Genomic DNA, 24,980 nt, shown 5'->3' on the forward strand with positions numbered 1-24,980 from the left:
ACTAGCTGCCCAGAGTTTGATGCCATATTTTCAACAAAAGGTGTTGGTGTTGAGGATGCAGTGAAGTCTTGCTTTGATCAGAAAAAACTTAAAGGTATGTTCGACACATCTAAACCATCAAATTTGACCATTAGGTCATAGCAGGGTTAATGAGATTCCTCACTGAAATCAAAACCCAAAGGCAAACATCATCACGAAGATATGAAGAAACACAACCTTAATATCTTTTTTGGATGTCGCTGGCTGTCGATAACATCTGTCTCAGAATAGGTAGTGCGGTGTGAGTGTAACCTCTCACCTCTGTCACCCAGAGGCAAAACAGAATCGAGATGCTGCTCTCCTGTGAGTGTGTGCATGCATTTCCTAGCTTAAAAGCACTTGCATGCTGACATGCAGGTCTGTGTTTAAAGCGGGTGGAGATAAGGACAATCAGCTCAAGTGTGTTGTTGCTTTAAAAATATTCCACGGTAAAATTAGAAGATAAGCATCATCACTACCACTTGGCATTATCTGCCATGATGCGCTCCATCGTCCCAAAACAGGGGCAACTGGAAGAAATAAAAAATTAAAAAATAAAATTGCGCAGGAATCTGCAACAGCAAAACTGTCTTACCTGTGTGAATACTTTGCATCAAGGCTCCATCTTCATGTTAACAACTGCTTGTGTGAACAGATGGTAGGCTAGTAACACACACACACACACACACACACACACATATGCACACACACTTATGCATACACCGTAGACTGGAAGAGATGGTAATGGAACTGTCCGTCAAGTCAAATCAGTGACAAACATGAAATGTTTTAATCTATTCCAGCAACAGAAGAGGGCGGGAGGGGAGGGGGCTTTTTGAGAGGCCACGACAACAGCAATGAAATGTGTTCAAAATATAGATTCACAGCTGATGGATATTTCAGTCTGTCCTTTCAGCACTTCCCCAGGATTAAATATACATTACTGTACTTGAATCAGCTGCGACAGGGCAACAATGTTTTCTTTTTTTTCTCCTTTATTTCTTACTGAATCCTTATTAACCAAAACAGATCCAATTAAATTAATCACATATCAGTATAATGATATGACAAATGAGATATGTCAGTTAAAAATGCATCAGCTGCTTTTTCTTTCGTGGGAGTCTGAAAGTTTTTTTTTCTTTTCTTTTTCTATGTTTGGTTTTCAGTGTTCGGGTATTATTTGTGTGGTCATATACCGTGTGTGTGTGTGTGTGTGTGTGTGTATTTCGGTCCTCGCCCATGCACCTGCATGCTGAAGGTAAAAGGGTTATAAATCACTGTCTCTGTGTGCAAGCATATGTTTGTGTTTTCCTTGCCTTCTCGTCCCGTTATGAGACGCTGCTCGTCCTGACAGTCAGAATGGATGGCAGTCATTATTTATGATTCCGTCCACTCGTCACTGGGTGTTGTCACCATGTGAGCTGTCAGCTGCCATAAGATGGTAATCGCAAAAATGCCATTTGGCTAGAACCTGCTAGATAAGTATCTGAGGTAAATAACTGGTAGGGTGAGCCCTGCTCCTTCTGTGTGTGTGTGTGTGTGCGTGTGTGTGTCACACAGAGGGAAAGATAAAAAGAGATAAAGATAGAGACCTGGATGGAGTCTTTTCCACTCGCATCACATGCATATGAAAGATTAGATTTCCAACTTAAATCTGAGAGGGCTTTCAGCCTAGATGTGATGCTCAGCTGAGTGCAGTTGTGTCTCCCATAAGGCATTTCATCATCGTATAATTATTGTAAACAAGCAACACCACGGGGACGGTTTGCTCTATAGCGGTGTGTACCGTACATTCACCATTTCACTTTACAGACACCTGCTTTATGCTTGTTCCCCAAACCTTAAACTGCTCCCGCTATTTTAACCGGCTATAGCTTCAATATCACATTAGCATCATTAACTTTGCCACCACATGCTGTGAGATTTATGGAAATATGCAGGCCAGTGGTTCTCAAAGTGGTCTCAAAGGTCCCTGAGGGGGTTCCCAGCAAAAAGGGGAATCAATTATTTTCACTATAATTCTATCCATAAGTAACACAATGACAGACTGTACAACTATTTTGGTCATGGGTTTCTGACACTTTCTGTAATAAAACATGTAAAAGCAAATATCTTATCAAATGGGGGACCCCGGGACAAAATCAAGTGGGGGTCCATGGTCTAATTTGTGTCAGGTTAGGGGTTCTTGATGTGAAAAAAGTTTGAGAACCACTGCTGTAGGCAAATGTGACAAGAATGGCACTGAAAGTATTTTCCATTTATCTCCCCAAAGCCACAACAGGTGTGCAAAATATGTGCTGGTAACAAACATGTGACTGAGAAATCGTAATTCTTTTGGAAAAAAACAAATCAACTGTGGCTGAGTTTCACAAAATGCCAACAACGGAGCTCCAGCATCCTGCACTAAATCTTCTTCGCCAGCCGCTTTGCTGGAGCTCTGGCTGAAACCCGTGCTGCATATAAATATCTTGTTTCATTCTCACTTGGAATAAGTTGAACAGTTTGCTTATTTTTCAACACTGCAAAAAGATCTGGAGAGTTTTCTTAACTCTAACTGGATGATTAATGAAATGTCAATCATGCAGCACAGCGGTGCTCAGAGTTTTGGAAGTTTTCTTCCTCTGAAAAACATTTATGCAGCTGTTCCAACCTTTTGTTTCCGATTGTTACACTGAACTGACCTTACAGTATTTAACCTATTACCACTCCGTCAGTCAGACTTTATTATTGCAAAATAACCTTCCTTCCATCATTTCAAATGTTTCAGGTGTGTTAGACAAGTCTGTGTGACCTTTTCATCCTATTTCCACTTTTCATTTGCATAATTACAACTTCGGACATTACATAGAAATGGACATAGACTCCAGGTCTGAAAAGTGAAGCCAATGCAGAAGAGTCTTAAACCTGCATTTTGTCTAACAACCATCAGGGGGCGACTCCACCGGTTGCAAAAAGAAGTTTGATTGTATTGAAGTCTATAGAAAAATGTCTCTACTCACTTGATTTATTACCTCAGTAAACGTTTTCCTAATGAATTTATGGTGTCAGTCTCTAGTTTCATGTCTTCTTCAAAACAACTTGATGTTCATTTTTTAAATTATGGCCCCATTTAGAGGAAAATAGACCATAAAGCAGAGTATGCATTAGGGCAAGGTTACCGTCTGATTGACAGACTGTACCACACACAGCAAACTGTCAGGATAGACTACAGAGCAGGTCAGATCCACCCCTCAGTCCTCCTCAGCTCCACCTTTTGACCAAATATGGTTTCTTCTGTTTTCAAAAAAACTAAGACGGCGACGGCCAATTTACAAACTCAAGGCTTCAAAACGGCAGTTCACAAACAGTGAGTTGACATTTGCCTGAGACCCTTTGTCGCTTTGTCACTGTTGTCGCTACTTGTTTTGAGAAGATGTTTTTTTTTTTTCTACCCTACACTAAACATCCTCCCACACTTTCCTGTCAAAACGGTGCATTTACACTGCCTTTTAATGCGCTATACCAGATTGGCTCTAAAGCACCGTGTATGTGTGTGTGTGTGTGTGTATACAGGTGGTGCTACAGGATGGACAGGGTAAAACAAGAGGTAACGGTAACGGTTCGTTGTGGGCCTCAAACCCACACCACTCGCCTCTGTCTCTGTGTGCATGTCTCTCTCTCTTTGTCTCTCCCTTTCCCCTCATGGTGACATTTTTCGGGGCTGTGTGACGCCATGAATGACAACTAGGGGCTCTTTGGAGTGTATGTCGGCAGAGTGGCCTGGCAGAAGGAGATAAGGAGAGGAGGCTGCACACACATGCACACACATGCCCACACACGCGCATATTGTCCACGCTTTAAAAAAAGAGGACAGAGAGACCTCCATACACACAATCCAGAGGAAGCCCTTGTATCATTCCACTAATGTTTTTGTAATGTGTTTAATATGTACATAGGCACGCACGGTCATGTAACTTGAGGGCACTCCTACGAGTGTTCTGCTGTCCGTTGTTGTCCGCAGTTGTCAGCTGACAGTGTCAACTAGTAACTCAAAGTGACATAAAGTCATTCAATTTCCCTGCAACTTTTTACTGCTGATTGCTGAGCTGAAACGTTAATCAACTTTAAACAGATTCATTTCAAAACAAATTACATTTCACAATAGTAATACCGTAGTAATACCGGTTTGTAAGTTTCACTGTTAACCCATTATGTAACTAGGACACTTGGCACTGGCTTAGAGGAAAGAGGGGAATTGTAAATGGACTGTACTTGTGTTAGCGAGTTTCTAGCCTTATCAACCACTCAAAGCACTTTACACTACAAGCCACATTCACCCATTCACACACACACGTTCATGTAGCGCCTTTTTTTCTACACATATGGCACGCTTTCCCCACCACACACACACACACACACACTCACACACACACACACACACATACACTTCACATTCAAAGACAATTTGGGGTCCTGTGTCTTGCCCAAAGACACTTAGACATGTGAACAGGTGGAGCCGGGAATCCAACCACTGACCTTCCGACTACTGGATGACCAGCCCCACCTCCTGAGCCATAGCTGCCTGTATAAAATGCGACCTGAAGCTGAAAATCATATCCATTTTGTGGTATGGTAAATGGCCAAAGTCCCCGGTTCAACACACCCACACACACACACACACACACACACACACACACACACACACACACACACACACACACACACAGGCAGTAGGAATTTAATGAGTACCAGAATTTAGTTAATTGCTCAGCTTGGCCTAATTACTGACAAAAATACCTTGTGGTAGCATCACGGGTGTTTTAAACCGTCTTTGCACATTTGTCCACACAAAATAAAAAGATTGGGCTCCTAACCCTAACCATTTTTGAAAAATATTATTTAATATTTAAAAAAGAGCTCAGGCCTGTTATGTCAGCACCCCATTAGTGACTCCAAAGTGGTCCCATAAATGTGCACATTTGTGCAGCAAAACAAACAAACATCTGTGCGTCATCATTCCCCAAGTTATCACAGTTTATCTGCAGATAAGTTGCGAATTAATGAAACAAACATGTTTGTGGTGCTTGCACAAATGATGTGCAAAGAAATGAGTCACCACTTTGGACTCATTTGGATGTTAATGGGGTGCTGAGGCCTTGGCTTCAAAATGTAATGTTTATGCTCTCGAAAACGGTGCAATCACCAAATGATTGGACAATTGAGTCAAAATGGTTTTATTAATACCCTGATTGTATGGGCTGCCAACATCAGAAAGGTGCAAACTAGTGCAACTTTGTCATGTACAGTTAACTTGTTTGTTTATGTGTTTATGTTACTGGCTCATTAGGTTTACTTAGGTTCAATAAAGATAGTGTAAGTAATTTTCTGTGCTGCGGCCTCTCATTCTTTGAAATTCATCACTACAGCTGTTAGGGCCTCCAGAGCCAATCGAGTCTTGAAAGCCCCTTTTAAAGTAACACACACACACACACAACAAGGAAAACATGAACTATCCTATTTATAATGATTCTAATGTCGATTCCTCCGCCGACATGTAAATGCACACTCGTGGACGCGGCACAAGAACATCACTACTGAGAAAAAATGGAAGGAAGACACTGTGAGCTACAACACAACATACACCCACTCACATACACACACCTGTTGCACCGCCCAATACCCCAATACTGTGTAAAAACGCTAAGAGCATTTCAACAAGCATGCACCCCATAAGCCACAGATGCTCATTAATATGTATAACCGTACCCAGTAACTCAGGGTGATATGCTCACACACACACACACACACACACACACACACACACACATATATATATACTCATATTCTGCTGCACCAGCGTAGAGCCCAGCCCCAGCTTGCCGCCCTGCCGCGGGGATGGCAGCGGCAGATGGCGCCTGTTCAGAAGCGCTGAGTACCCAGATCTGTTGGTTGGGGCCCCGAGAGGCGCCGTTGATCATGGAAATGAAGTGGAGATGACACTGATCACTCTTCCGCCTCCTCCCCGCGCTCCCTCGCTTTTCAGTAAACGCAAAGGAGCCGAGAGATACTTGCGGTGCAGAGAGGGTAAAGAGAACGCTGGCAATGTGGGAGATGAATGCAAATAAACCAGAGTCTTTACATGGAGGCAACGTCTGGGGGGAATTTGGATGCAACAAGGCAGTGCTACCACATTGTTAACTAAAAAACAACACACAGAAAAAGGGTTGACTTGTCAGTGATAAGCCTGGGCCTAAAAACACAGGGAGAGAGAGAAAAAAAAAAACACCTCTTGATTGATTTTGGTATTTCTGAGGCAGCTCTAATTATATGCTTTTGTTACTGACACTGATGAAATACTCAGAAACAGTTATTGATCTTGCTGCCTGACTCTTTTTCCAAGACAGATCCATTCCACTACAGCTGGTATCAATCTTTATCCCAGTTTCTGCTGCCTTCTTTAGCCAAGCAATTAGTTTTAATTACAGGAGCTTATATGGAAATTGATTAATCTGGATCACTGTAATATGGGCTATTTCTAAGACACTGCTTCCTTTTAGTATTGTGCAAAATTAATAGTGTGCATCTAACTTGTTCTTTAATTAAACACAATGCATTCGTCTTTTTTTTTTTTTTTTACACCTTTTATCACAACCTGAAAATAAGACATTTACTGAGACACATAATTGTGTTTAGACAAACTGTATATCACAGCTATATGTCTTGTGATGTAATTTTTGATAGTTTAGGTTGATGTTGACCTTGAGCACTTCCTGCACATCACAGTGCCTAACATGCCTGCCCTATATGTTTTAGTACAGCTGGATGGATCAGTGTGTTGGCTGCACTGCATGTAAGAAAACCACAGAGAAGTCGTTTTTGTATATTGTTGTTGAGGCAGTAAAGTGCTGTCCTGATACTGCAGATTAGACACGAGGCAGCGTTAACACCTTTTCAAATGTATATTGGTGAAAAATTCAAACCACAATTAAATATATTTTTTATTATAATGCACATGTACCTCAGGACTTAAGCTTTAAGAGATTTTGGGTCCTGCTGTAAACTTGGGCGTTTTAACAGTGGGAGTCCATGGGGACTGACTCTCGCTTTTTGGAGCCAGCTTCAAGTGGCCATTCGAAGAACTGTAGCTTTTGGCTCGACATTTTTCAGCCGTGGAGGTCGCAGCTCGGCAGACACACGCACACACAGGCCACACTCTCCTACCACACACAGACCCTTTCTAAAGAGCCCCACCAGAGAGGAATTCATGGCCAAAAGAGTGTATCCCGTTGAGAAAACTGCTTCCTCTTTTCAACCCCCACCCCCCTCACCCCCAACCCCCCCCACCCCCACCCCCCCCCACCCCCCCCACCCCCCCCACCCCCCCCACCCTGGTCAGATAAAGCTCTTTTACTTAGCATAAGGCACACCGAATAATTGTATATAATTGGATTTAGCAGTTCAGTGACCTTATGGTCAGTTTGTTGGACTTGAGAGTAGATAGCCTGAGAGAGAGGGAGAGAAAGAGAGAGAGGGAAAGTGAGAAGAACCATCTTGGAGAATGTGTGTGTGTGTGTGTGTGTGTGTGTTGGACAAGTCAGTGAGTATGTTTCAGGCTTTTAAGAGACAAGATGATCCAGACGAGTCATGTCAGCCGGATCCCTGGTGACTTGATGTCAGATACTTAACAGTGGTCTTTAGCTAGTCCTGACACAGCAGTGTACATGTCCTGACTATTTAACACACACTCTTATCAGTCTTGTGGACCTTTTTATAGTGTCACATAATGAGAAGTTCTAATAAGTAAAGGAGAGCAGTGGAGGGGGCCACGGGGGATTTGAGTTCCTCGTGCCTTGAGCAGGCACATTAGCATTCATAGAGTATCACGGATTAGAGCGATAATCCTCAGGAAGCGTGTTTTTTTTGTTTTTTTTTTTGATTTTTGCGATATCTTTGGTGCTAACCACTAACAGCTTTGGTGTTTTTACACTGCACTGCACAGACACTGTTACTTTTATATCAAGGATTGGAGCTGGTTCTGTCACATCTCTATCTTTTCCATCTGTTTGCCTTACAGTGACTCTCACAGTTCATGCTAACTAACTGTTAATTGTTCAGTCTGAATAAACTACAAAAAAAACTGAATCAGTCCCTGCCAAAGAATATATTTACTCAGGAAGACCCAACAGACGGTGGGTGTCCAAAATAGAAAACAAAAAACAAAAAAAAACAACAACTTTCATTTATTATTATTTTTAAGCCCAGGCTACTATCCAGTACAAGTCTAACAAGTGCAATGAAAAAAAAATCCATTGGAAGCAGCTGTAAGTGTTTTATCTTCCCTCCTCAACTTGTAAACTGGTGACCAAGAAATGACCCCCTGCCACTACACACAGTAATGGACAAAGGCAACATATTCAGGGGTCTCTCTCTCATGTGCGTTCTGAGCCATTAATCCAGTTTCCTGTGGGCTCCCCAGGGATGAGCTGATCCAGCGGCGACTGGTATTCAGACACACTGCGAGGGTACAGCTGCCATGGAGGGGATGAGGAGCACTAAGTGCCAAATAGCTGGTGACTCAGGCAGCACCAAGCCTCCTCTGATCTACCGCCAGATCCCTCTGTGGAGGTGGAGGTGGCAGGTGGAGGGCGGAGGAGGGTGGGATTGTAAGATTGAGGGAGGTCCGACTGCCCACCTCCCAGTTCCAATTGAGAGTATAGCTTTGTGTCAAGCAAACCTGCAGCTCTACTCTTGCTTTTCTTTTCTTTTTCTTTTTTTGAGAAGAAAAAAAAAAAAACAAAAAAAAAAAATGCGAAGAGTGCAAAAATAGCCCAGAGAACAGATTGAGTGCTTTTCTTAAAGAGCTGTCGTGGGGCTGGAAACAGCACGGTGGATCCGAGGATGAAGTCGTGACAGATGGGATCAGTGGAGCCTAGCGTAACAGCCCTATCTGATTAAGCAATCCTGCACTGTATGAGCGCTAGCCAAAACGACAGCGGCTGGTGATAGGTTTTGGTGGCGGCAGCAATTACAATATTAACTCTGTGTACAGTATTAAAGCCCAAAGGGCACTGGCAGAAGTTCACATTTGCACATGCGTACACACATCAGGTGTGGTTGTGAGATAACATGGACTCCTTGCACCTGAGGCTTGTGTTGGTCTCCAGAGAGCACCTAGGGGTGGCAGGCTGCTCCAGTCTGTTGCTCTTGTTATTTTAGATATCCAGGTGCCAGAGAAATGGATATGATGGATTTGTTTTGGCGTGTGTATTTCACACCAACACACATATACTCCAAATATATTGTTGGTTCTCTTGAGTTTGTACAGCTTTGTACAGTTCTTCATTCAAATTGCCTGTAATAAAATGCAAATTAATAGCAGGTTTGTGTTCATTCCACTCGTCTGCACCTCATCAGTGTCATTATGTGTGCTGGCAAATGCATACAGTTAAACAATACAGCCGCAACAATGTGAACTTAATGGGATACAGGATCCCTGACTATATAAAAAGGATTTACCCCCAGAAGGCAATTTCACTGCAGTGGGAAGATTTATGAAAAGGTTAGGTTTATTCCACTGCCCTATACCTGCAATCCCCACTGAGTTTACCTCAGTGGGCAATGAACCAGGAGGCAATATTTTTTTGTGAATATCATTGCTGATTTAAATGCATCCTTACTATAATTACTGAATTATCTTATTCAGTTTTATAACCTTGATCAAATGCAAATCCCCCTTGACTTTTCAGAGTTGAGCGTTATGCATTTGTGTGGATAATGTAATAAAACACACAATGGCAGGCTTAATTGCTTTGCGGAGAAAGACTCTGGACAGGGAGAAGTGAGTTCCACAGTGTTAAAGCCACATGGAAAAAAAAAAAAAAAAAGAAGTGGGACAAAAGAAGGAGTGATGATGTTTAAGAAACAGGGTGAAAGAAAAAAAGAGAGAGAGCACAGAAAAGACATTATCAATAGATGAGAATGACACACAAAGAGGAATGTGAGGCAGAATGTGAATACAACAGTATGGCCATCGTCGTGGCAGGAAAGATACTGGAGCCAGTTGCCATGCCAACAAGGGTCGGGCTGCAGCATCTCATGCATTTGTCCACGGAAGGCCTAAAAAGTGATGAGGGACTTCCAGAAGAAACACAACTTGGAGGAAAAAAAAAAAAAAAACATTTTGTGATGCTCAGGGGAAAGAAATGGATTTTTGTCGGTCTCTTCTCTTTCCCCTCAATGTTCTTGGGACATCTAGAGTAGCTTATATATTTCAGGGAAATATAGCTGACGCTTCAAGGTGGAACAAACCACAGTGGAAAGGAAAAAGAAATTATTAACGAAGGTAATGGCAGGCTTTAGACATATCCAGACAGGTACGACAATAGGTAGAAATATGGGTTTTACATTTATGTCTAACCTTTTGCATTTGAACCTGTTGAGGTAACAAAGCTTTATTGATCAACACTCCCTCAGAAATACACTTAGGCACACACAAATGATGTTTTTTGGGTTCCCTTTTTGTCTCTTTGGTCGAGGTTTCTCTCAGCGCTCATCATACGTGAAACCCCATTTCAAACAGAGCCGGGCTATTTCACAGCACAGCGGCGCCAGACGTCTCCTACATTGTGTTTAACATTGTTGAAATATTTGTTTACAAGGTTCAGTGCCGTTTAATTTTCTTGTGATCAGCTCTCTCTCTCTCTCTTCTCTTTCTCCCTCTCTTTAGCTCCTTCTGCTCGCTCGAACTCAGGAGCCCTTTTGTTTGAATATGCAGAGGACTTCTCTCTCGCTGGTATTTGTTCAGTTTGCCTAATTAGAGTTTGGCTAGATGAAAGCAAGCAGCAGGGCTTTTTGCTCAGCGTCTGAGACTAAACGAGATACTGTTGTGTCTCTTGGAAAAAAAAAAACAACTTGAGAGTTGTTGTTTCCTTAATTCAGGGTTGAGCTGCAGCAATTTAATGGCATGGCATCACATTCACAAGAGATGGCTGGGCAAAAGAATGATGCTCTATACGTTGCTTTTCTTTTCATGTTACGCTCACCGCTTTCCACTTACATTCATCTGACATTCTCTTTCTGACATCTGACATTTCCCATGTACTGAACACACATACTCTCATACTGAAAGAGCAAAAATGAAATGCTCCCAGTGGAGATTCATCTTAACAATGTGATTCACAATGTGAGCTCAACGCTCTGTGGCTTGAGAAAACCTATGCAAATGCACACAGCAGAAGCAAATATAGAAACACGCTGCAAATAGCACCGACGACAGCGGAAGGAAGTGTTTCCAGGGGAAACAGAAAAGTGATGAACACAACCTGGGCGCACTTTTGGTCAATGCTTTGTGACTTTTGAAGTGAAAGGTTCATCACTTTTTTGTGTCCCCCTGGAAACATTTCCGTCTGTTCTTGTCTGTGCTACATGCAGTTTCTGTACTTGCTTGTGTTGTGAGTATTTGCAGCACGTTTTTCTGTTTGGTTGTGTCATGCGTATTTGCAGCACGTGTGTTGTCCAATTGATGAAGACGTTTCCTTAATTTGCTTGCGTTTTGACTATTTGCTGTGTGTTGAGCTCTCAGGGCCACCGTACTATTCATTCGTTGATATCATGGCATGAAGTGTGCAGCCTTTTGTGTAAAGATAATATGTTAAATAAAAATTATATGGTTAATTCATCTTAAGAGATTAATAGCGACTTAACTATTTAACATAAATTTTAGCAGAAGAGTCTCTTCGTTTTTTTTTCACCACCGTACAGCAAAGAAACACACCATTATGCTGTTGTGAGAGAGGAGAATACACCACTTGGTACTTTCCAACCTCAGTCAAATCAAGCTGCTTATCACTCCCCACAAAGAGGATTCCGGCCTCAGAAAATAGACACATGAATTATGAATACATTTGCTACACAATTTCCATTAATTTAGCCATAATTACCCAACTCTCTCAAATGACTTAACTTCCAGGAGCACTGCAGATTCGATGGTCTAATGGTGTTTACCCGACCCAATGAGCTAAATGAAGTTAGTGCGTCATCTCAGTTGGAAGACATTAATTTTCCATTATGGGATGTTGTTGTAGTTACCTGCTGAGACCCACCCCCTGACACAAGACAGGAAGTCGCCCTCTCAAAACCTCACGGGGAGCCACATTTCAAGGAAAAAGTCATTAGGATTTTATTTTTTACCCTAACAGGAAACTACAGTTGACTGCCGTGCTGTTAGTGGAGGGGAAAAGGATATGTTGCTCCTAAACACCGGCTGAAGGGAGAAAATTGTCAAAATGAAACATTAAACATCAACAAACGCTGGAGGCAAGGTGCTATTTTGCACTGATGTCCCTGTAGATTACTTTGACTCAGACTTGAGCTTCCATGGCTCAGAGGACCAGGAGATTTTGTTGTTGTTTTTACTTTATCTCACTGACGTGGGTTTATTTCAGTAACAGAGGTGACAATGATCCCAAAAATATCTGCCGGTGCAAGTCACTCAGTAACTTTGAGGCTGAGAATTGTTCTTGCGAGCGAGGGATTAAAGTTTCTTTCCTTGCTTTGTTAATTTCAGAGTGATCCTGACTTTTTTTTTTTTTTAAGTATTAAGGGTTTAGACATGTAGCTAATAGCTGCAAGACTTGCAAGAATAAGACAAGCAGAATCAGGAGCAAGGACAGTGCTCGTAGCTTTGGGTAGTAGACTGTGTGAATGTAGAGGGAAGAGATACTTAAGAAAAGGGGTGTGTTTGCACATGCTAATCGTCCACTTGAAGACTGGCTTCCTTCCTCCCATCAATGCGGCCAGTCTCTCCATCACATCTGACGTTACAATTACAGCTTCCAACAGCCCAGGGAAAAAAACAACAACAAAAAAAAAAACACTGTAACGGATGCCATGCAGTTTGTTGCCCACCCCTCATTTTCATCTCCCCTAATGAGCGGAGTCCAGAAGTGGCAATCAGAGGCATTCATTCCATGAAACTAGCTGTGGAAGGAGGGCGGATGGACCGGGAAATGGTTGCAGGATGCATGTGTGGCACTGGCAGCTAGAGATTAGGAAGAGAGGAGGAAGGACAGATGGATACTCCGGGAGAGGACACCAGATTTCAGTGGGGACTAATGATTAGTTTTGACCTCATAAATGAAAGGAAAATAGAGGTCAGACATAGAATTTATTGGTTTTTGCGAGATGAACTCGGCACGGTTCTTCCAGGCCGGAAACTCAAAACATTTGGGAACTGGAAAGAATCTAAACGATGGAAGGATAGTCAGGAGGTGGTGGCAGTTTAATTTTGAGATACGCTCTCAGACATGAGGATGCTATGTTTGCTATATTATGCTCTCAGCGTCGGTAGAGCCCTTCCTTTCAATTGAACACAGTGGGGTTTTATTTAGGACTCGGTAAAAGACTGCAGCTCCTCGGAGCATCTTTAGTGTGTATTGTGTAAATGAGCATAAGTGGAGAAAAACATCAACATCTCTTCTGTGTTAGCTGAGATGGCTAAAACATTAAATTAGTCCAAGTTCTCCAGCTCAGCATATGGAGGTCCTATTTATTTATGAACTGTTTAATTAAGATGGAACAGCAACTGTTCAGATCTCTACTCCTCTCGACTCCTCACCAATCTCCGAGACACTCTGATTTATATTTCCAGACATATCCCATGACATATTAGATGTGTTTTCATGAACAAAATGTGTGAATCAAAGTGATTCACTCAGCATTATGCAGTTAATTAGGGAGTTGTGGGGGAGCATAATATCCCGACGTGAGTTATTTTCCTTTGTAAGACTTAACTATGATCTCCCCACATGCAGAATAGGCAGTTATTAAGCCAATAAACAACACTCAAAGTGCTGAAATATTCATCCATGTTGCTGAAGAAAAACACATGTTGCAATGACAGTTTTTAAGTATTGAAATGTTTGTGTTCATAGCTTTAATTGTGCATCCCGTCAGGACATGAATTCTAAAACATCAACGCAATGGCACCAAAATCAAGGCAGACAAACTTGTTTTGGATTATTCGTCATGGCAACGTTGCTTTGAGTATTTTTTTTTTTTTTGCTTGCAAACGTTGGCATGCGCAATCTTAATTAGGTGGTGTGGCCCTGTATAATTGTAACTTTGGATAGTAAATCATGTCATTTGACAGGCGTCCAAACAGCTTAGTGCATCACTCCTGACAGATGATGGTTTTCTTGCTGCTGTGTAAAGTGGAAAGTGACCATAAAGATTTAATGCTTCACTCGTTCAGCTTAAGTGCCTTGCCTGGGGTCAACAGTTCCCTGTGGTATTTCCAAGGAAGTCAAACGCATGTGTGCGTACTCACACATACACACACACACAAACAAACACACACACACACACACACACAGACACATACAGAGGAGAATTCTAAATTGCTGTAAAAGGAGTACATTGTACATTTTTTATTCAGATACCTTGAAAATCTAGGACATTCTGTCAGAAACCAACACACCAAGCAAAGAAATAAACATGTATTTAGATTCATTCTGAGAGGAAAATCCTTTGTAGTTTAACGTGAATATTAGCTGCATCCAGTTATAAGTTCGGGCTGGTCTTCATTATTATAAGTGCACAGAGAGAAGCAGGACAAATGTCTCATATCAGTAACAAGAACAGGTGAAAGTGTCTGTATTAACCAGCGTAAAACGCCCTTTTTTTCAAATTCAAGCTATGCACTGTTCACATCAAAACGGTAACTGAGAAACAATCAGATTTGTGTTGCAATGTAACCGTAAGGCTGTGTAGCATAACATTCAAGGTCTGCAGTAGTACGGTTGAGAACCTCCTACTGTAAAATCTAATGGATCATTTCTCTAAGCTGCGGGTGCAAAAGCTCAATAGTAGCCAACACAGTCTCAGTGGATTCCTCACCCAATTCAGAATACTCAGCAGCTGCAGGTTTGGATGTGTCTGGTAAAAACTGGTACTTTGATCCGTCACGGGAAAAAAAATCAGCTGTGGTCAATCTGACTTCACCTGAAACCGCCATCCTTCCATCAGTGTGGTCCCTGCAGTCAAAACATGACTCTATACACTGCTGCAATAACTTTTACAGTTAGCTTTTCATGTTTGTCAGTTTGACTACATTTGCTATACTCATGCTACACTGACTACCATGGGTGCTGATTTATGGTATGATTTACGGTGGGTGCTCTAAACGGTTGAAGTTTACCACCCTCACGCCCAGCGTAAACCTTCTGCAAAAACCACAGCCTACTTGCTAAAAGGATTTTTGAATAGTCAAACGCATACATTTCAGGACTGGAGATGAAAAGTTTGACGATACACAACATAAAAATGCAAGGATAACACTATGCCGTGCACGGGTAGCATGTGCTGGGTCAGGTGGACTGTGCTAAATTGGATCAATAGGAGGGGTGCTCTGTGATTGGTGGTTACCGTTAGGGACAGGGGCCTGTCAACGAAAGAACCACAGCAGCTTAGTTTCTATGGATGATCCAACCGAGCACCAGCCTGGAGTTTATTATTAAATCAATGTACATTTGGCCTCGATTGCACTCTCCCGCACCTCGGTGCTCAGCATTCTCTGTGGGTGCTCAGGCCTAGAAGCACCCACGGTTTCGCCGCCTATGCTGGCCACATTTGCTAGCAACGGTTAGTGACAGACTATTCAGGGAAATCATCGGGTCCTCTGTAGAAATCCACGGTTGCTACATCTCCCTCAGTCTAAGTGAATCTTTGTAATTTTGTCAAAGACAATATGGGCTCATGCTTGCTTGTTTGAAATGTGAGTCAGCAAGTCAGGGTTATTGTGAGGGTTATTGGATGCTCACACCCAAGCTCCACGCGGGCTTTTTGCTCTCAGTAGCTGACTAATACAGCAGCACGCAGTAAACCCAAATCTAATCTTAAAAACAGCCATTCACCTAAGGCTGATGTCATGCACCATTGCTTTCCTACAGTGACGCGTATGAGCAAAACAGTACCTGCACACAAGCTGTTTATACTGTACAGACATGCAGCCCTTGAAGGAACACTGACTTCTTTTTTTTTTTTTTTTTTGCACTGACAAAAGCTTGACCTATTGACCAGATCAGGACCAAAGGACCAAAGCTTTTCCAGGGTTTGTGTAGCTATTTGATTGAGGGTCAGTGCAAACATCAGTTAATTAACAAGGCTTCATCCCGGCATGTCTCACTATACTCAACAAGGCCTTTTGATCTTCAGCAGAGCAGTGGTTGGCCACCTCTTGGAATATACAGAACATACAGTATTATGACCAAGGCAGACTGACTGCAAGCGTTTGATCCTTTATTAAAGTCAGTGAGCTGCAGTCAAGGACTCCACACTGTCAGTAAGCCACTGTGGGCCCATTAGGTAAGATTTTTACTCGATGTTAAAGCGTAGAACTTTACACGTCTCTTCCTTTTGAAACAGCATGAGCTCCATGTTAATAATTTAAAGCACTGAAAGACATGGGAACCTTTGACATCAATCTATAGCTCTCTGCAAGATTGTAAAGGTCTTCTTAGCCCCTTACCTCCCACTCTCTCTCACAGAATAGATATCCACAATGAATTATTAAAGCACCCTTAAACTTGCCACAGTTTCTATATTACTTAAGCTGTGCAAAGATACTATGCATTATAGATAAGTCCACTGAGATGAATATTATTCACATTCAATCAGAAGCATTTTCCGACATCTTTTAAGCAGATGTTTTTACAAATTGCCCTGGTTTGTTTCTGAGCCCTCAAGGGCCTTTTCTGTACTTTTTGGCAATGGGAGACATACAGCGATGATTACGCTGTGAAACTTTATCTGTGCCCAGGCCTAGTAAAAGCCAGTGATTTGTGGATGTGTCAAACGTTTTGGATATTGTGCAGTTTTATATCTCACACCAAGGGTGCATCAAGCAATAAGCTGTGCATAAAACCATTTATTGTTCTTATTTTATACTTCGTGACTTTTACACACTTCCATATTTCTTGCTTTTTCTTCACGCTCGAGCCCACTAAAGTCATCAAACACACAGCGTCCTTTAAAAAATATGTTGTGTGACTGCCACTCTGGGATCGGCAAGTAACGAAGAGGCTTTTGTGTCACTGTGACGTGTGCCTTCCAGAGGCATGTAAAGTGCGGTGGCCATATGCTGCAGAGAGTCCTTGGAGGATGATGCTATTTAACATGCCATCCCAGCACTACAGGGGGGTTGAGAAGCGAACGCATTCCTCCTCGCGACTTAGTCTATGTGTCCATCTGATGAACGAGGGATCGAGGAAGTGAGAGAAAAGGAAGTGTGGAAGGCGTAGAAGGGGATAATGATGATGACTCCCATTTTTCTCTGTCCCCTCTAGTTGTGTGTTGTTGCTGCTGCCCTGAGACCCAGCACATCTGTTTGCATGCGTGTGTGTGGGTGTGTGTGTGCAGGATGATGAGGCATCATAATCGGTGAATATTTGAGGAAGGTTGTGACAGATTAATTTCTTACAAGGTCATTCAAGAACGTGTGGGACCTGTTGATTGCTGCTTACAAAACAAAGACATTACTAGAACAATTTCAAATCTATCCGTATTCATTAGACCTTGTCCTGACATGATCTGTGTGTATAAATAAGATGTCATAACAAGGGCCCTAGGATGATCAAATCTGCACATCTGGCCAAAACACAAACAGATGCTGGACTTCATAACCAATCTTCACTCATCTTTTAGTAAACTTGGGCGGATATTTGTTAATATTGAATACTGCGATATTTCCCACCATATGCAATATTTTCCTTAAAGGTCCCATATTGTATAAAGTGAGATTTCCATGTCTTTTTTTGGTCATAAAGCAGGTCTAGGTTCTATATTAATACTGTGAAACTATCAAAGCCTCAGTCCACAGAGAAATACATACAGCCTGTATTCAGAAACTGAGCCTTAAAACCAGCTGTCGGGACTTTGTGATGTCACAACAAAGCAGTCACTGCTCTCAGCCATGCCCCAAGCCCCGCCCACCCGGACCCACCATCCAACCTTGCAGGATTTGGTTTCTCTGAGTGTTTACTTGAAATCTGCCATATGTTTATTTGATCATTCAGAGAGCAGCCAATCAGAAGAGAGGCTCAGAGCCTCTCCTGATTGGCTCACTGACCTCTTGTTACTAGAGCTCTAGCTAGGAGCCCGAGAGAGGAAAAAAAAATACATTGGGATGGTTTTTTTATACTTAAAAGTGCAAATATATCTTATGGATATCAACACTATAAATAAAACACTAGAATAGTGTCAAATATGGGACCTTTATTATGGAAAAAAAAATGTTTTGTTCTTTCTTTGCCCTGCTGCCCAGTCAGACCTTCATTTCACTGCTTTGCTTACTCTGCATTGTACCTTGGCATGTGACACATAAGCATTGAATTTCTGTTCAGTGGCAGCATCGCTTATACCTGAAACAAAAAGTATGTATAATGAAAAAAAAAACGTACTGACATACAAAAAAAATAGTATCATATTATTAAGGAGAAGGCCACTAGAGTGAAGCTGTGGAGGCCACCAGAAAAAAAAACAATCTTTAAAATTTCTGATCATTTCTGATGAGCACTTTTCTATTCATGTCACCTACATGCTACAAACCACAGTGTTAACCAAGGAACTATTATATGGTTGTCCTTTATCTATGAACTGATATACATACATTCACGTTGCCTGGCTTTGTCATGTTGTCATGCAGTTTGTGGTGGTACACGGGTGTTGAGCCACTAGCAGGCATTTGAATGAAATCAGTTAGTTTGCAAAACAATAGTGGCTTGTGTTCACCAGACCTGAAAGAAGAGCTCAAGAAAGCAGCAGATGAGGAAGAAGAGAGCAGGAGGCAGCTGCAGCTGGCTGATGGAAGGCTGGATGTGGAGGCAGAGAGGAAGAAAAGGTGGGGGGGGACAGAGGGAACAGGAGTGGGCCAGATAAACATATCTCCTCCTAATGACAGAATTATGACCCTGCTCCATCTGTCACTCAATCATAACAAGCCAATCGGAGCCGCTCTCCAATCGGCTCCGGTTCCGTTAGGCACTCCCATCTGTGGCAGGACTGAGGATGCAATCAAACGCTCAGATGTCTCATAGTTTGAGCTCAGTTTTTGTTACGTTCCCTCTGTGTGTGTGTGTGTGTGTGCGTGCGTGCGCGTGCTGTGGTAATGTGATTTGCACTCCAGTATTGATGCAGAACAGGAGTTCAGAGATGTATCTTTTCCATATGTCTGTTGTGTTAGGATGTCATGCAGTGATCAGTAATTTAGATTTTCAGTCAGGCTGCCTTTTCCCTCTCTCCAACCACTTGCTAGTGAAAGCTGGCAGGAGTCTGGCATCCTGTGCTTTTGCCAACACCACATAATGTGTTTGTGTGTGTGTGAGCGTTGGTGTGTACGTGGCAACTGTGTGCTTCTGTCTTCGGAGAAATGTTGCGTGAAAAGAAAAAGTTTTGGCATTTTGCGCAGATCAAATCACAACTTTCTAATTTTTTGTTTCACTCTCTGATTGGATACTTTGGAATGAATTTCTCCTTTTGATTGATTTTTTGGCTTTTTTTTTTTTTATGCTACCGGGCTGCGTGCCTGTCTGTGAGTCTCTGGTTAACACTGGCTGTGAAGATGCCACTGACAACTTGCTGCCATCGCTCTGTCTTCCCTCCTCTCGTTTTCTCTGTGCATCTCTTCTTACCTTGTCTTCTCCACCTTCCCTTGTCTTCCTCTGCCATAAAATTGTACCACTGTCTTTTTGCCTGTCTGAGCTGGATGAAGCCAGGGTGGGGGGGGGTGGGGTATTTGAATGATTTGGTATGCAGCGACAGCACCGTTCTGTTTCATTGCAGGAGCCTTCGCCTTATCTCCTTAATGGATTATGAGCAAGGGAACAAAAACAGAGGGAGGCAGAGTGAGAATGATTGGACTCCCTGCAAAGGGCCGGCAGGAAACGGACTGCAGCCAGATAAATAAAACACTCTGCCTGTACATTTCCTCTGCCCCTGAATCACAGATGTTATTAAGAAAGAGGACAATAGGGACAGCTTGTAGTCAAGAGTCATTTGAGCTTCTGTACTCTTTGCATTCTGATTTACCTGCTTGCTGCTGCTGGTGGAGATGTGTTTTGTGCATTTGCGCTGCAGACAAACAGCCAGCCCATGGCTCTGTGTTAATTTGTTTTCTGAGACATTAGACATTATCTTGGTCTTCTTTGTCTGCAACAATAAAAAAAAAACAAAAAAAACAAGCAGCAACTGAGTGTTTACTTAATCTTAACAGTGGAGCACCTCAGTTAACCGGTCCATAGCCTGAATGTCGATGCACTGGCCTCACGTGGACGGACCCTGGTGCATCTGCTGTGTGCGGAAGCAGAAGTTTTGCTGTTAAAAAGTGTTGCTTTAAAGGCTACCTAGAGCTCTGAAAGCACCACTTTATCACATCCTTGATTCAAGAGGATGTGTGAAAGGCTGTATTGAGTCATCATAGCTCTGCTTCTGAATGATTACCATATATACCGCGCTGCATATCCTCTCCGTTAACAGACCTGTTGATTTGATCAGCATGAACCGCAGGAAGCAGTATCTGTAGATGAATCTTTGAATCTCAGATGCCGAGGCAATAATTGCATATATGTTTCACATGTTTAATATCTAATTCAAGGGCTGAATATTTATTTAAAAAATAGCTTGATTTTTCATGCTGGTGAATGATAACATCCCAAACAACGCTCCGCTGCTGCACTTCCCTGATAATGGAGGGTTATTTAGATTCTGCCGTTTGCTGGTATAGCCCAGAGTGTTATGTTCGAAATGTTATTGATCAAGGAAAGACAGGCTGACTTGAAAGGATTTGACCTTTTGGGACTTCTGGTCCAACAGGCATAATGCTGTTGATATTCTGTGCAGCCTGGGGTTAAATCCAATTTGCTTTAGCCATTTGGTTTATTTGGGAATAAACCCTGCTTCAGGTCATAGTGCAGACAGAGCATGTTTCATCTTTCTCTTCGTTCTGTTTCTTTCTTTTTTTTAAAGGTTTGCTTCCAAGACTTGTATCCAGAAGACATGCTGGTGGATGTTTTTGGTACATGGATTCTGCCAGTTACTGCTAAGTTGTTTCAACCGATGTTGCTATTATGATCCCTGCTGCCAGGCATTTTTCTGTTATGGTCCCCTGTACAGTGGCCTTCCCAAACAGGTGCTGAATGAGTGTGGTATTTTAAACAATAAGAGCTGTGATATTGTGTTGTAGCACAATATCAAGAAACATCCTCAAAGTCTGAACTGGAAGTATGCATGTTAACACACAATCTTGCAACAAGCTCCAGTTAATTTATGTGGTGACCTTCAATAGATGGAGGTTGTTCAGCCTGCTGCTTCTTTTAATGGCAGTTTTTACAGCGTGGTTGCTGTTTCTCTGAGGTCGATTGCACTGTGGCTGGATTGGCTGCAGCTGTGTAGCCATGATGACACTGAGGAATCAGGGCCTTCACATTTCCAAAGTGCTTTATGATGAATTCCACACAGTCATAATGTTGTGAATGTTTTGTTTTTTTTTTTTTGCTTGTATGGATGTGAAGCGGTTTGGGTGGTTGCTGTGGCCTGATTCAGAGGTTACCTAATGTTTATGGACATCTTTCAGTTAAGTATATTGATCTGCACTTTTGGCTAGATGTGTGCACAATAGCCTGCAGTCAGCTAAATAGCTATTTTTGATGGCTGCTGTGATGCTGTACGCTCACATCTGTGTGGGGATGAACTTTGGCACACAAAGCACACAAAACATTTTATCTTGTAGTGTTTTTTTTTTTCCTGGTTTATCGCTGACCCTCTCTCCGTGTGAGACCCTGCAGAGCTGAGATTTTTTTTTTGTTTTCTTTTTTCTTTATTTTTTTATGGTTTGAGTACAGTAGGAGATGAGGAATTCAGTTCAAGCCTTTTCTGCCAAACAGTTCTCTGTGTGTTCCATAAGTACTCCAGAGGAAAAAAAAGCATTTGTGAGAGCAATAGCCTTCGGGGGTTGCGCCAAATGAAAATGCTTTTTTTTCTAAAACCCCCCACACCTCACTCAAGAAGTGTTTGCTTGTTTTCTGTTACTACTCGCTCTCTCTCTATCTCTTTCTCTCTCTTTCTTTCTCGTTTTTTACCTTTGATTTGAACTCTGACATCCAAGTCTGCCCCAGGATGTCTGTCACAAACTGCAGTCCAACGTTGTGACAATGCTTTTTTTCTTCCCGTGCCTTTTATGACCTTCTTTTCTTCCTCTTTCTGTTCTTTTTTTCTGTTTTTTCCCTTTCAAGGTCTGGCGCACCTGACGTTAAACGACCAAGGTATGGGTTCATTCCTTTTTTTATTTTGGTTCTGTTTTTAGAGGAATTGACTCAGCCTCTTCGCCCGCCCCCAGCCCCCCTCGAAACTGCCGCTTTCCCCCCACAGTTTCCTCCTCTGCTTCTTACCTCCCCTCAGTGCCATATCCCTCCATTTCTCCCTAAATTCTCCCCTACCTTCTAAACCCTTTGCAACATCCTCCACCGTTGCCACCTCCCTTCTTCCTCTCCTTCGAACATCTCTTCTTTTTTTTTGGTCGTACCTCCTGCTTCTCCTCCCTGCTCCCTGCCGCCATGTGTTTGTGCTTTTCTGTGACCTCCACCAATGTGTGTCCCACCCCTTGTCCTGTCCTATGGCTCACGTCCTGGACCTTCACCTCTGACCACCTTTGACCCCGACGACCTGACCCCGGGGGCTGAAGGTAACACTTTTCTGCTATCCCTTCTGCTTGGGTTTAAAAAAAAAAAAAAAAAAAAGAAACAAGAAAAAAAAAGAAAAGAAACTGCTGATTCTATTGGAAATGTGTTTGCTGGTCAAATTACAAAAGCAAAATGTGTCCAGACTTCCATTCACTAACACTTCAAGGTGAAAGTGTTGCCGAATGTGCAGAGTTTCTCATCACCACTCTGCTGACATTCCCATTGTTTGGCATTCAGAGTGTTTTTTTTTTTTTTAAAGGCCTACAGCTCACGTCTTGATTTAACCTGAAATTATGTGTGTTAGACTTCCTTGTCATGAGAAAATGTGTCTGCACTTGTTTTGATGTTGCTATGAACACTGGATGTTGTTTTTGCTATGCTATTGTGTACACATTTACAACACAATACAGCTGTTTAATCTCACGACACCTCTTTCTAGCTGTCAGACTTCTGACCTTTTGTCCATTTGACATATTTTTCAAATGTGTTTTCGTCATGAGCAGCTTTTTCATGTGAGAGTTTGATTCACCTTGTATTCCTTTGCAGCCAAAAATGCATTTTAAACTACACACCACGCTCCACTCTGACTATTTCCTATCTCTCACAGTTATGCTTTCCCCATCGTCTGACCTTTCTCTGCCTCTGGCCTCCCAGTGAGGACTGTCTGAAGGGAAAGAAAAAAAGTGTTAAAGCAAAGTTCACAAGAGAGAAAGGAAGTGAACAAGTGCAGCAGCCAGTCAATGTTCTAACCTTTGGTGGTGTGGAGAGAGCTTCCTCTGCTTTAACAGCTCAGTCTGTGATTCACAGACTTGAGTAACAATGCCTTTCCTTCGATTCAACCCTGACGGAAAAGCTCAGGTATCACTGGAAAATATAAAAAGTGAAGTTGTCTTGGTTTTAAGACTAACCAAGACCCACAGCACCATATGGTGTGAGCATCGTTTTTGGGATTTAGCTTTAGATTCCAACTCTTAGAGCTTTACGAAGGCAACTAGACTTGATTGAGGTTCTTGAAGATGTATCAACTCTCAACTGAAAGGTTTCTTCACCTCTATCTTGCTAATGTGGAGTTCAAGGCATTTGAATTCTTGTGAGTTAGTAACCATTTTGAGGGTCGACCCTCTAAAACTGAGGTAGTCTTTTGGATGAGAGGTGAAATATTTTCAAGACCTCGGACAAGCCCATTCAACATTGTACAGCTCAAAGAGATCACCGGGATGACTGAGTCTTCACAGACATTTAGATTCCAACATTACATCAGTACTCTTCACAGATAATTGTCATTATGGGTCACATAGAAAACTGAACCTAAAACTCAGTTACAAGTGTAAAGAAATAAACTGTAGCAGCAATATCAAAGTTAGCCATGACACTTGAGGCACAATTTTAGTCCATGTAAGATGGTATACAAGGTTATCCAGACAATTTTTGATTTGTTAATTGCAGTTTAAAAGCAAAAGAGCTGTATCAAAAGTAAAGCCTGAAAAACCAGACCAGTCAGCAAGCAAAGGTTTATTCGCTCTCGCAGATGAGTGGCCCCCCTTTCTTTTCAGACAGGTTACCACGTCGGGCCAGAGCCATTTATTTAAAATTGGACAGGTTTCATGCAATGACTGACAGAGGAACGCTGGTCAAGCACATTTTCTTTAACAACCGATATAACTGACGCCATCAAGACTGGACATTATGTTTACTCTAAAAGAAGAACAAACAACTGCACTCACAGTGTTTGTTCATAAGAAAGATGTGTTTGCTGTACTACCATTTGGCAAGAGTTTAATTTACCACACATCCCATTGCTCTGATTGGTTGTAGGTCTATTTAGTTGTGTCTCCAGGCTTTTTCACCCACGACTTCACATTAACGCCCCTTGGAAATTGAAAATGAACTGAGATGTTCCAGACCAATTCTCAAATGTGAATGGGCCAGAATGCCAGGCTGCAAAATGTATATGACAGAGCATATACACCATCATAACATGTGCATCACTCGAGGATGTCATCATTATTGGGTAACGGTAACAACAGTGCTAACCACTAACGTAACCTATGGACATTAGCTGTGTGACCATTTTTACACATTTTCATGAAATTCATGCTGCCCTTTGTTATGATACTTAAAATAGTCAGTATCAAGATATGTTTTTTACACTTGAAAAAAAACAGGTATGTTACCTATTAATCTTAGAAGTGACAACAACAGCTTTTTGTTAATTAAAAAAAAACAAAAAAACATTTTGATAATAATATTTCA

The 24,980-nt window shown here is 42.1% G+C and overlaps 1 protein-coding gene across 6 annotated transcripts in view; it reads left to right on the plus strand.

The window, feature by feature from the left end:
• The window catches only part of nrxn2b (neurexin 2b), a 692,879-nt gene that overhangs the window by 158,228 nt on the left and 509,671 nt on the right, over nucleotides 1-24,980 (plus strand). For 5 of the 6 annotated variants that reach the window (XM_071478063.1, XM_071478062.1, XM_071478058.1 and 2 more), the window contains exon 4: nucleotides 22,281-22,310. The exons of the other annotated variant lie outside the window; for it this stretch is intronic. In XM_071478063.1, the coding sequence (XP_071334164.1) occupies nucleotides 22,281-22,310 (30 nt within the window). The remainder of the gene's footprint in view (nucleotides 1-22,280; nucleotides 22,311-24,980) is intronic. 6 annotated transcript variants of the gene reach the window in all.

The sequence above is a fragment of the Trachinotus anak genome, unplaced genomic scaffold (genome assembly GCF_046630095.1).
Source record: "Trachinotus anak isolate AG129_WGS33_773 ecotype Australia unplaced genomic scaffold, CSIRO_AGI_Tana_v1 ptg000005l, whole genome shotgun sequence".
Lineage (NCBI taxonomy): Eukaryota > Metazoa > Chordata > Actinopteri > Carangiformes > Carangidae > Trachinotus > Trachinotus anak.